The sequence below is a fragment of the Phyllobates terribilis genome, unplaced genomic scaffold, assembly GCF_046119375.1.
Source record: "Phyllobates terribilis strain yellow unplaced genomic scaffold, ASM4611937v1 Scaffold_3__8_contigs__length_932513732, whole genome shotgun sequence".
NCBI lineage: Eukaryota > Metazoa > Chordata > Amphibia > Anura > Dendrobatidae > Phyllobates > Phyllobates terribilis.
The window spans coordinates 502,594,119-502,607,496 of NW_027362763.1; the positions used below are offsets into that span (position 1 = coordinate 502,594,119).

The window sequence follows — 13,378 nt, forward strand, 5'->3', positions numbered from 1 at the left end:
ACTTGGCCGAAGATTCACCTTCCAACAAGACAATGACCCTAAACACACAGCTAAAATAACAAATGAGTGGCTTCAGAACAACTCTGTGACCATTCTTGATTGGCCCAGCCAGAGCCCTGACCTAAACCCAATTGAGCATCTTTGAAGAGACCTGAAAATGTCTGTCTACCAATGTTCACCATCCAACCTGACGGAACTGGAGAGGATCTGCAAGGAAGAATGGCAGAGGATCCCCAAATCCAGATGTGAAAAACTTGTTGCATCATTCCAAAGAAGACTCATGGCTGTACTAGCTCAAAAGTGGGCTTCTACTTAATACTGAACAGAATACTTATGACCATGTGATATTTCAGATTTTCTTTTTTAATAAATTTGCAAAAATTTCTACATTTCTGATTTTTTTTTTCAGTCAAGATGGGGTGCAGAGTGTACTTTAATGAGAAAAAAAATTAACTTTTTAGAATTGACCAAATGGCTGCAATGAAACAAAGAGTGAAACATTTAAAGGGGTCTGAATACTTTCTGTACCCACTGTATATTCCTTGTAACCCCAAAATGAAATGACTGAGGTTAAACATGTTTTAGAATCTTTACACTTGTCCATTCAGACATACTGTTTGTCTGTGCCATCCTATCAGCAGAAAAAGTAATCTGTTGCATTAATCACTTTGGTGCTTGAAAAATTCTGAACTCTTCAGAATTTTACATACTCCTGCATAAATTTTTCCTAAAACTACATCAGATTTTCACAAAAGTCCTAAAAGTAGATAAAAAGAACCAAATCAGGCAAATGAGTCAAAAATATTAGACTTTGTAATTTTTTCTAATTAAGGAAAATAATGTAGTTATGAGATGTCTGTCATTGGCAAAAGTATGTGAACCTTGAGGATTGGCAAATCATTTGAAGGGAAATAATAGTCTAGTGTTTTCAACCAATGTAATGACAAATAGGTGTGAGTGGGTGACTTTTTTATTTAATGAACAGGGATCTATGAAAGTCTGATCTTCACAACATGCTTGTGGAAGTGTATCATGGCATAAAAAAGGACATTTCTGAGGACCTCAGAAGAGTTCTGGATGTTCATCAGGCTGGAAAAGGCTAGAAAACAATCTCTAAAGAGTTTGGACTCCACCAATTCAGAGTCAGACAGAATGGGTCCAAAGAAAGAAAATTCAAGACCATTATACCATCTCCAGCAGTGGTCAACCAACAAAGATCATTCCAAGAGCAAGACATATAATAGTCTGCAAGGTTGCAAAGGAACCCAAGGTTAGCTCTGAGCAACCTCAGGACTCTCTCACATTATCTTATTGTACATGCTCATGAGTCTACCATCAGGATTGTAAAGAGAAAACCACTGTTCATCAAAATGAACATTGCTGTCCATCTGCAGTTTGCTAAAGACCACACAGACAAGCCAAAAGACTATTGGAACAATGTTTTATAGTGATGTGAGAACAAAGTAGAGCTTTTTGGTATAAATGAAAAGCGCTATATCTGGAGAAAGAAAAACTCTGAATTACAGCATAAAAATTTCATACAATCTGTGAAAAATGGTGGTGGTGACATCAAGTTTTGGGCCTATTTTACGCTAGAATGGCTTGCCACTATTGATAGAACAATTAATTCTCAATTTTATTAGCAAATTCTAAAATAAAATGCCAGAACATCTGTATGTTAGATAAATCTCAGAGTGTGTGGGTCATGCAGCAAGACACCAACCTAAAGCACTCAAGTCCTTGTACAAAAAAAATGGATAAACAAGAAAAAAATTAACGTTTTAACGTGTAATAGAGCAGTTTATGGGAGAAAACAGAGTTTAAACTGTCTTGTAGGGAGAAAGTGGCTAAAAATTGTACAATCCAATATACAAAACTAATCAACAATTGCCATAAATGTTTAGATGCAGTTATTTCTTCACAATAGGGTCAGATCTAATACTGATCTCAGGTTCTTTTGCTTTTTCCACTCACAGACATGACATTGGATCGATTTCTTCAATGAAAATATGACAAAGTCTAATATTTTTTACTTCTTTATTTGATTTGGCTAACTTTATCTACTTTTAGGAACTGTGAGAAAATGTAATGTTGTTTTAGGTCACATTTAAGCAGAATAATGGTCTAAGTGATAACGTTTCTCCTTGTGGAGAGTGACATACCAGCTCTGGCATGCCAAGGTAAGGAGGCTTATTTGCTGTGCAATGCTCTTCTGGGATATTTAATATGCAAATATATGAAGAGGACTTGTACTCTATAGCGCCACCTATTAGAAGCAGCAATTCTACAAGTCGCAGTCCACCCTTTAACAAGTCTTGCAATATGACGTAGGATAACAGCCAAATCAGAATCTCAATTTGCAGACACTGTGTTTCTGGTAATTGGCCCTCATCAGTGCAAAGTATGCGAACTGATTTGGCTAGGTGAGAGGCTCTGGACTGAGGTCTAAGGGGTAACATTCCTCCTTGTGGAGAGTGACATACCGGCTCTGGCAAGCCAAGGTAAGGAGGCTTATTTGCCTTGCAATGCTCCTCAAAGAAAATTTGCTGTGCAAAGACGAGCATTGCACGGTGAATAAACCTGCTTACTTTGGCATGCCTGAGCGGGTATGTCACCCTCCACAAGGATAAACTCTTAGTCCTCAGTCCAGAGTCTCTCACGTAGCCAAATTAGTTCTCCTACTTTGCATGACGAGGGCCAATAGCCAGAAACACAGTGTCTGCAAATTGAGATTCTGATTTGGCTTTTATCCTAAGTCATATTGCACGACTCGTTAAAGGGTTGATTGTGACTTGTAGGATTGCTGCTTCCAATAGGTGGCGCTATAGAGATCAAGTCCTCTTTATCTCTGAAGAGGCAATCTGCAGAAAAATGGAAAATTCTGAAGGGTTCTCCAACTTTCAAGCACCACTGTATGAAACAAAAGCAGAGCAGCCTTATTGACTGTTAGGGGGTTTGTTTAGAGTCCATTTTTTAGAATGGAAAAAATGCACTGCATGCTGAGCTTTTTCTTTCATTCTAAAAACAGACATCGAATAGACTCCATAATAATCGGTCCTGATGCATGTTTGGGTATTTTGCCTGTCTGTTTTGTTCTAAAAACAGACAAAATAAATTAAATTGTTAAATCAGTTATGAAAAAAAGAAGCAGAGGTGCACCATGGTTCGTTTGGTGTCCATTTTTTAAAACAGAAGAAAAAGTTCATAATATAGAATTTTTTTTATCTATTTTAAAACAGACTCCAAATCAACCCATGATAATTTAAAGGGCCAATCTGCTTCCGTTAGAATAAGTGATTCATTGCGTCAGTTATTCAGTTTGTCTGTTTTTAGAATGGAATTGGCATAAAGGATATCTGAACAGACATGTGCACAGTGCCTTAGTTGATACTTGATATCTTTACTTATAATATTACAGGGCATGCTGGACTTTATTGTAAATTAAACCCACACTTGTTTCTGCACAGAAGAATGACAGTACATGCTGAAAGAAACTTAGCGCATTTGTAACAAAATCTACATGTGAATCAGCAGCTGTTGTACACTATGGTTCAGATACCTTTGCTCTCCTCATCAAATGATATCAAGCGAGACACAGTAGAGAAGATAGCATTCATCCAATCGTAGGTGTCATCCACAGCTTCATGTATGATTCTCACTGGGTCATTCCTCAGCTTGCTTATTGGTCCTCCTAAACACGCCAAAATAAAAAAAAAAGAAAACTAATTGGATTTTACTGCCAAATGCATTAAATTAACGAATTAGTTCCAGGAAATTTATAATGACAGTGTATAATAGGTGTTACGAAAAACTGCTAAATATGGTACTGAGGATCAGTGTCATAAAGATGTATACATCTATACATCAATTAGATTTTTTAAGAGTAACATTGTAGAGTCCGCAAATGAATAAAGACAACACATTAGTATTATATGTAGTCCTGTTTAAAAGCACAGATATCAAAGTATTGATTCATGCTTCTGAAAAGTGCAGATATTACAAAATAGTAAGTGATATACTTATGTCTTATACATAAGGATAGGTGATGGGTATAATATTCTCTTCTTGTCTGCAATATAGGGTAATTTGTGAGAGTACCTAACCTCATCCTAGATAGTGGACTGTATTGGTAGTTGTGTGCTTAAAGGGAATCTGTCACCAGGTTTTTGCTACCTCATCTGTTAGCAGCATAATGTAGGGAAAAGACCCTGATTCCAGTGATGTATCACTTATTTTACAGGGTACAGCAGTCGTGGCGCATAACATAGCTCAGAAAGCTAACGCCGCCCACATCACAGTTTTCTACATTGTCAATTAACAGTGAGCTACCTATCCAAGGAAGGGGCGTGGTCAGACCAGGAGGCATGGGGGAGCTAGTCTGGGCAGTCATAATCTGGTGATAAAACATTCATTATATGAAAATAATAGCACACAGCCTAATAAATGACACATCACTGAAATCTGTATCTCAGTCCCTTTCACATTCTGTCCTCAGTTTCCATAGTAAAAACCTGCTAACAGATTCCCTTTAAAGATATGCCTTCGGGCTGTGGCAGCCACATGTGGTTAAGTAGAAGCCCAAATACAGCTGGCAGAGAATTTATAGAAAGTTTTAACTGGCTCGTCAGTTTTGCTCTTAATACTGCAGTTTTACCTGCTAAAGACTTTGGCTAATAATAAACATGCTGAAAGTGGAAATTTCTGTCCAACCTCAAAGACTTTCTCAAGCAGGCTATGTGAGCTTTTTTACTTTTCTGGTGTACAATAGTCAAAATAGAGATACATCAGTCATTTACTAAGAATGTCAGTCTGTTTACCACCATTTCTAACTGCAGTGTTGCATTTAAACATGCCAAAAATAACAATCACTACCTTCCAATGACAAATATCTACTATCTAATTCAAGCAAGGCAATGCAAACACGGAAGATGCGCAATCACATAACATGAACAACCCCATAGTTTTTATAGTACATACAGACTAAAATATTTTTACATTTTCATTTCAGGGTTTTTTTTTGACAACCCACTTATAAATCTATAGGTATTAATATGAAGTTGATCCCCAACTTTGAAACTATAACATCTTCTTCTGGAAAGGCTTTGTTCAACATTTTGGAGTGTGTCTGTGGGAATTTTTGCCATTTATCCAGAAGAGGTCCGAAGTAGTGCTGAGCGAGTATGTTCTGTTAACCCTTTCGGCGAGCATGCTCGAGTTCTCGCCGAGTATCTTCAGCGTGCTCAGGTGTTATGTTTTCGTCACTCTGTGCTCATGATTTGCGACTGTTTGACAGCTTTAATACATGTGAGGAATGCCTAAGAAACACTAAGAAAAAGTATTAAAGCTGTCAAACAGTCGCAAATCATGAGCACCGAGTGACAAAATCATAACGCACGCTGAAGATACTCGGAAAACACCCAAGCATGCTCGTAAATCTTTAGTAACGAGCATGCTCGCTCATCACTAGCCAGAAACCAAAGCTGGATGAGAGGGCTTGACTTGCAATCTCTGTTTTAGTTCATCCCAAAGGTGATAACTAGAGTTGAGGTCAGGAGGACTCTATGCAGCCAGTCATGTTCTCCTACACCAAACTCACACAACCATGCTTTTATGGACTTTTCTTTGAGCCCATGGGCACAGTCATGCTGAAAGAGAAAAGGGCCTTCTTCAAACTGTTCCCACAGCGTTGCAAGAATTCAATGGACAAAAATATTTTGGTGCATTGAAGAATTAATATTTCCCTGCACGGGAACAAAAGTTAATAGGCCAACCCCTGAAAATCTGCCACATATCAGCTGCTTAGCCATAGAAACCATGTCATGAAGCTCTTGGGTTCAGTGTTTGTGCTGATGGTAAAGCCACAGGATTTTGGAACTATGCAGTTACTGAGTCAGTAGAGTGTGGACTCTTATACGCTATGTGCTTCATCACTCAGTGACTCCACTCTAACTTTTTGTCGTTTTTCACTTCATGGCTGAGTTAGTGTGGTTCCTAAATGCTTCCACTTTTCAATAATGCCACTCAAGGTTCATTATAGAACATTTTGGCGTTAAAAAATTTAATAAACTGACTTGTTACAGCAATGGTATCCTATTACAGTACAACACTCAAATTCAATGAGCTCTTTAGAGAGACCCATTGTTTCCCAAATTTTAGTAAAGGCAGACTGCATGGCTAGGAACTGTATTTTATATGCCTGTGGCAATGGGACTGAATAAAAAATCTGAATTCAATGATTAAGTGGTATATTCCAATATCTTTGCCCAGTTACTGACCAGTTAATATTCTATAAGTATTATGTGTATGTCTTTAGAATGCTCTTCATACTAAAGAAGCCATTATAAGAACATCAAATATTTGGTTTTGATATTTGTTGGCATGTTTTTTGTTAATACAAAATTTAATCCAACTGTATGTTTATATTAAAATAATCATATGTATCTTGCTTTTCATCTAGATACAATGCATTGTGAAAGTATTTGGCCCCCTTGAACTTTTCTACCTTTTGCCACATTTCAGGCTTCAAACATAAAGATATAAAATTCTAATTTTTTTGGGAAAAATCAACAACAAGTGGGACACAATCGTGAAGTGGAATGAAATTTATTGGATATTTTAAACTTTTTTAACAAATTAAAAACTGAAAAGTGGGGAGTGCGATATTATTCGGCCCCTTTTCTTTCAGTGCAGCAAACTCACTCCAAAAGTTCAGTGAGGATCTCTGAATGATCCAGTGCTGTCCTAAATGACTGGTAATGATAAATGGAATCCACCTGTGTGCAATCAAGTCTCCGTATAAATGCACCTGCTCTGTGATAGTCTCAGGGTTCTGTTTCAAGTGCAGAGAGCATCATGAAGACCAAGGAACACACCGGGAAGGTCCGAGATACTGTTGTGGCGAAGTTTAAAGCTGGATTTGGAAACAAAAAGATTTCCCAAGTTTTAAACATCTCAAGGAGCACTGTGCAAGCGATCATATTGAAATGGAAGGAGTATCAGACCACTGCAAATCTACAAAGACCTGGCCATCCCTCTAAACTTTCATCTCGAACAAGGAGAAGACTGATCAGAGATGGAGCCAAAAGACCCATGATCACTCTGGATGAACTGCAGAGATCTACAGCTGAGGTGGGAGAGTCTGTCCATAGGACAACAATCAGTCGTAGACTGCACAAATCTGGCCTTTATGGAAGAGTAGCAAGAAGAAAGCCATTTCTCAAAGATATCCATGAAAAGTCTCGTTTGAAGTTTGCCACAAGCCACCTGGGAGACATACCAAACATGTGGAATAAGGTGCTCTGGTCAGATGAAACCAAAATCGAACTTTTTGGTCACAATGCAAAACGGTATGTTTGGCGTAAAAGCAACAAAGATGATCACCATCAAAACACCATCCCCACTGTCAAACATGGTGGTGGCAGCATCATGGTTTGGGCCTGCTTTTCTTCAGCAGGGACAGGGAAGATGGTTAAAATTGATGGGAAGATGGACGGAGTCAAATACAGGACCATTCAGGAAGAAAACCTGTTGGAGTCTGCAAAAGACCTGAGACTGGGACAGAGATTTATCTTCCAACAAGACAATGATCCCAAACATAAAGCAAAATCTACAATGGAATGTTTAAAAAATAAATGTATCCAGGTTTTAGAATGGCCAAGTCAAAGTCCAGACCTGAATCCAATCGAGAATCTGTGGAATGAGCTGAAAACTGCTGTTCACAATCGCCCTGCATCCAACCTCACTGAGCTCGAGATGTTTTGCAAGGAAGAATGGGCAAGAATTTCAGCCGCTCGATGTGCAAAACTGATAGAGACATACCCCAAGCGACTTGCAGCTGTAATCGCAGCAAAAGGTGGGGCTACAAAGTATTAACTCAAGGGGGCCGAATAATATTGCACGCCCCAATTTTCAGTTTTTAATTTGTTAAAAAAGTTTAAAATATCCATTAAATTTCATTCCACTTCACGATTGTGTCCCACTTGTTGTTGATTTTTTCCAAAAAAATTAGAATTTTATATCTATACTACATGGTGGCCCAATTCAAACGCATTGGGTATTCTAGAATATGTATGCGGCCGGCCGGGCGCAATCAGCAGAGCGGTGTTTAAATTTGGCGCCAAAATCGCTGATTGGTCGCGGCCGGCGACCGCGACCAATCAGCAAAGCGGTGTTTAAATTTGGCACCAATGTCGATGATTGGTCGTGGCCGGCGGCGGCGACCAATCAGCGAACCGTGTTAGTGAGGACCGGAGAGCGTGTTTAAATTTGGCGGCAAAATCGCTGATTGGTGTTTAAATTTGGCGCCAATATCGCTGATTGGTCGCGGCAGCCGGCGGCCGTGACCAATCAGCGAATCGTATTAGTGAGGACCGGGGAGCGGCGCTGCCTCTGCGGGCACTTCCGCTGCAAGCAGCCGGGAGATGACCTAGCCGCTGATCTCCCGACGGTAGCCGCATGGAGGTCAGCGGCGCCGCTGATCGGGGTACTTCTGCTGCGAGTAGCCGGGAGATGACCGGTTAGCACCGGGCATCTCCCGACTGCATCGCCGCTGACCTCTGTGCAGAACGGTGTTTAAATTTGGCGCCAATATCGCTGATTGGTCGCGGCCGGCGGCCACGACCAATCAGCAGAGCGGTGTTTAAATTTGGCACCAATTTGGCGCCAATATCGCTGGTCGCGACCAATCAGCGAACCGTGTTAGTGAGGACCGGAGAGCGTGTTTAAATTTGGCGCCAAAATCGCTGATTGGTCGCGGCCGGTGGGGAGTGGCGCTGCCTGTGCGGTTACTTCCACTGCCAGCAGCCGGGAGATGACCGGCGGCATCGCTCTGCGGTCCTCCTTTCACACTTGCCGCCGGGAGATCAGCGGCCCTAGCCGCTGATCTCCCGACGGTAGCCGCATGGAAGTCAGTGGCGCCGCCGGTCGGGGGGTACTTCTGCTGCGAGCAGCCGGGAGATGACCGGCTAGTGCCGGGCATCTCCCGTCTGCATCGCCGCCGACCTTCGTGCAGCAGATGGGCCGCTAACGGCCGCCATCTTTTTCTGAAATCCCACGTCGCTGATTGGCCGCGGCAGGACCAATCAGCAACACGGGATTTCTTGGACAGAAGGACAGACAGACAGACAGACAGATGGGATAAGACGATTTTATATATTAGATGTTTGAAGCCAGAAATGTGGCAAAAGGTAGAAAAGTTCAAGGGGGCCAAATACTTTCACAATGCACTGTAATCTAATAAACGGATATATTTTTCCAAAACTTTACTTTGGTAAGATTTATACATACAGTTTTGTTTGTGACTACTAGAAGTTTGTGTTTTTCTGCCATTTTATACAAGAGGAAGAAAAGGTGACTAATGCAACATACAGTAAACTTAACAGATGGGACACACCATGGTTTAAACATGCAGTTGGAATTTTTAAGTAATTTCTGCAGGTTTTTTTTACATTTCTTCCTTGAGAAAAACTACATCATCAAAACCATCTTGTGAAAATTTACTATAATGTTTAAAAGTATTGTATCATTTGGCTGTTCAGGAGCGCACAACTCCTCTCCCTCCCAACTCTATGCTTGCCAGGGAGCTTTGTGCTCCTGATTGAAAGTTGAGGCCATTATCAGCATTTGATCAGTATTCGATGAGTATTTTTTGGTGACTTGTTTCTATTATACCTTTTCTCTGATTGTTCCTCACCTGGTTTTGGATCCCACATCTGAGAAAAAATACTGACCAAATACTGATAGTAGGGTTGTGGTCTTAGACCAGCGCCAACATGTTTCCGTTGGCCCAAACTGTGAGCTTTCCAATTCTGCAAGTAGAAGCAGCTTAGCCTCAGTGGCATCGAAGAAGCGCAATGGCACCCAAGCTGGCTGGATCTAGGCAGCTTCAGAGCAGCATTTACAAGCTCATTAGCAAAAGTTTGTTGGTGACTACTGAAGTTTAGACAATGTAGGTAGAAAGCAGTAAGCAATACATTTTTTAATGCTTTCCATTCTTTAGAACAGCCAGGATTTTTTATAGTAAGTTGATTGTCTTTAAAAGCACTTTGTAATTTTTTTAAGTTATGATGATGAGATAATTATTTTAAAATGTGAACTTGGTCATTAATCATATAATAGTTGTACGATAATAGCATTTAGCAACTAAAACCCCATCAGCGAATCATTTACAATTTTATGCTGGTGTCTTATCTGTATCAATTTAGTGAGTAATTGATGTAGCTATGCAACAAGTTTCGTGAATATGGCAAGGATTTTTCTTATTTTCATTCTAAAACAAATGCCCTTTTTCATTTTATACAGACAGTTTCATGCATGGCACAAAATCACCCATAAGTAACAAATATAAAGCAGTGAGTATTTCGTATGGTGGCTTGCTCATGAATAATGCTCGAAACTGAATTTCTTAACTTCAATATGCTATAATCATCCACTTTTATATTTTATCCCCAAACAGAAGAGCATTCTTGACGTAAAGCCATTCTCAAACAAACGTGCAAAAAAGATTCTGAATGGTCCTTGCCTAGAAGGCTTTCAGCTTCCTTCCAAGCATAGCCAGCAGCAGGCTGGTGAGATCCTATTAGGACAAATAGCATGAGAGGTAGGAACAGAAGAGCTGCAGTTACAGGATATTATACCATATGTGCAGAAGACAGCATGAGAAGTGTTAGTTAATGGCACACACCCCTGGACATGAAACATTTCAGCTTTTGCAACTGAAGCTAAGTGACTATTCTTTTGTGAAGTTGCAGCACTGAGTGAACCACATGTTTAGTGTTTGTTAGTATCACAGCAACAAAAGGCACCGGTGCTAAGAAAGGTGAGCCGCCTCTTGATGGACTTGCTAATGTCGTGTTCTGACAGCAGAATAATGGTAACCTTTCAGCAACTAATGATTTAATTTATCAACACTGACCCAATTAGAGGGTGAAGGACCAATAAAGAAATCAAACTTTGTTCAAGTCCTAGAGAAGAGTCTGAGAAAATGTCTATGGACAAATGATAGACTATAACATGGTTCAACATAAAAATTAAATATACCCTTAAAAATAAAAAATAGAATGAACCAATTCATTTATAAAATAAATCTAGTGTTATTGGCTATCATACTAAATGGTTCCTTGGGAATAGACAAAAATAACTAAAGGAAATATAATTATAAATAAATTGATAAAAAAGATTAAATTAGTAAACCTCATTATTTTTGTCCCAAGGTGATCGCTATAAAACTAAAATGGCTGTTGTTTTGTTACTCTGACAGAAACCTGTCCTAGAAGGTTAAGGTCACAGGATCCTGTGAGAATGTGCATTAGGAAGTTCCTCCGCCTGCCTTTATATGTAGGAAGATGGATTTTAATTTTATATTAGGATCTAATACTGGAGATAACAGGGGTGGTGAGGTAAGAAGAGACTGCTCATATTGCTGTCAATGTTGTATTTTTGACCTAATACTAGAGATACCAGTGGTGCTGAGGTAAGGAGAAGCTGCTCACACTGATTTCCATACTGTCTTTTTGATCTAATACTGAAGATACCAGGGGTGCTGAAGTAAGAAGAGACTGCTCCAACACTGCTCCAACTGCAGTACACCTTGTATTTCTAACCTAATGCTGTTGATACCAGTGGTGCTGAGGTAAGAAGAGACCACTCACATTGCTATCAATGTTGCATTTTTAACGTAATACTAAACTACCAGTGGTGCTGAGGTAAAAACGAAGCTGCTCATACTGTTCAGCTATATTGTCTTTTAGAATTAATACTGAGGATTCCATGGGTGCTGAGGTAAGAAGAGACTGCTCACATTTCTGTCAATGTAGTATTTTTGACCTAATACTAGAGATACTGGGGTTACTGAGGTAAGAAGGGGCTGCTCACATTGCTAACTATGTTGTATTTCTGACCTAATACTAGATATACAAAAGGAGCTGAGGTAAGAAGAAGCCGCTCACACTGCTTTTTATGCTGTCTTTTTGATCTGATACTGAAGATACCAGGAATGCTGAGGTAAGAAGAGACTACTCCAACTTCTGCACATCTTGTATTTCTAACCTAATACTGGAGATACATGGGTTGCTGAGGTAATAAATGGTTGCTAACACTGCTGTGCTCCATGTCTTTGTGATCTAAAACTGGAGATCCCAGGGATGCTGAGGTAAGAAGAGGCTGCTCATACTACTGTCCTTCCTATCTTTGTGATTGAGTACAGAATATACATGGGTTGCTGAGTTAAGAGGCTGTTCACACAGCTGTCCATCCTGTCTTTCAATCCAATACAAGTGATATCAGAAGTGCTGAGTTAAGGAGACACAGCTTACACTGCTGTCTATCTTTTCTTTGTTATGTAATTATGCAGATACCTAGGGTTCTGAGGTAAGAAGATACAGCTTACACTGCTGTCCAACCTGTTTTTCAAATTAAATACTGAAGATACTAGGGATCCTGATGTAAGAAGAGGCCACTCTGGAGATGCCGTAAGTGCTGCGGTAAGAAGAGGCTGCTTACACTGCTGTCAACCCTTTCTTTCTCATACTCAGTGTTTACTGTGACCTGAAGATAGCATAGCAGCATGTGGAGTAGCTTTCTAATGTACATGTTTACAGGAACCTGTCCTATTAATATTCTAAGACAGGAGATAGAGTAATAATGTAGAGGCCAACTGATTTTAAGGTTATTCTAGATGAAACTAAAATGATTTGCTAATTAAAGGTAATTACTGGAATTTCTATGACATATGCTTTAACTTTTTTTTATATTTATAGAGAATCACTTTAAGTATAGAATCTGATTTTATGTTAAGAAATATTGACAAATCTCTGATAATTCCATAGTGCTCCATGAACAGACCACATTCTGATGGATTTGAAGAACAGTAATAAACAAAGCTAATTCTCCACAGGGTTATACTTTTGCTGTGAAAATTATCCATCTCCCAAATGATAACATAATTAAGCTAAATTCACATTGAATGTTTTTACACTACACCACTGAATGTATGACAAAGGTTTGCATCTGTATACAGTACCTAATCAGCTGCATATGTCAGCTATAGAGTGCTATTTAAAAAGGGGATGCTTTAGGCATACTAAGGGTACAATCTAATATATATAATTGTCTTATCCCGTCTGTCTATCTGTCTGTCTGTCTGTCTGTGTGTCTGTGTGTCTGTGTGTCTGTCCAGGAAATCCCACGTCGCTGATTGGTCAGGCCGCGGCCAATCAGCGACACGGGATTTCAGAAAAAGATGGCGGCCGTTAGCGGCTCACCCTCACACGCTCACCCTCACACGCTCACCCTCACACGCTCACCCTCACCCACTCACCCTCACACGCTCACCCTCACACGCTCACCCTCACACGCTCACCCTCACCCACTCACCCTCACA

General features: G+C 39.9%; 1 protein-coding gene across 50 annotated transcripts in view; it reads right to left on the reverse strand.

Moving 5' to 3' along the window:
• The window catches only part of TRDN (triadin), a 1,346,604-nt gene that overhangs the window by 1,201,061 nt on the left and 132,165 nt on the right, over positions 1-13,378 (reverse strand). For 49 of the 50 annotated variants that reach the window (XM_073675970.1, XM_073675994.1, XM_073675993.1 and 46 more), the window contains exons 4-5: positions 10,520-10,573; positions 3,560-3,691 (exon numbers count right to left, since the gene is read on the reverse strand). In XM_073675970.1, coding sequence (XP_073532071.1) covers positions 3,560-3,691; positions 10,520-10,573 — 186 coding nt within the window. The remainder of the gene's footprint in view (positions 1-3,559; positions 3,692-10,519; positions 10,574-13,378) is intronic. The other variant, XM_073675989.1, reaches the window with a different exon arrangement.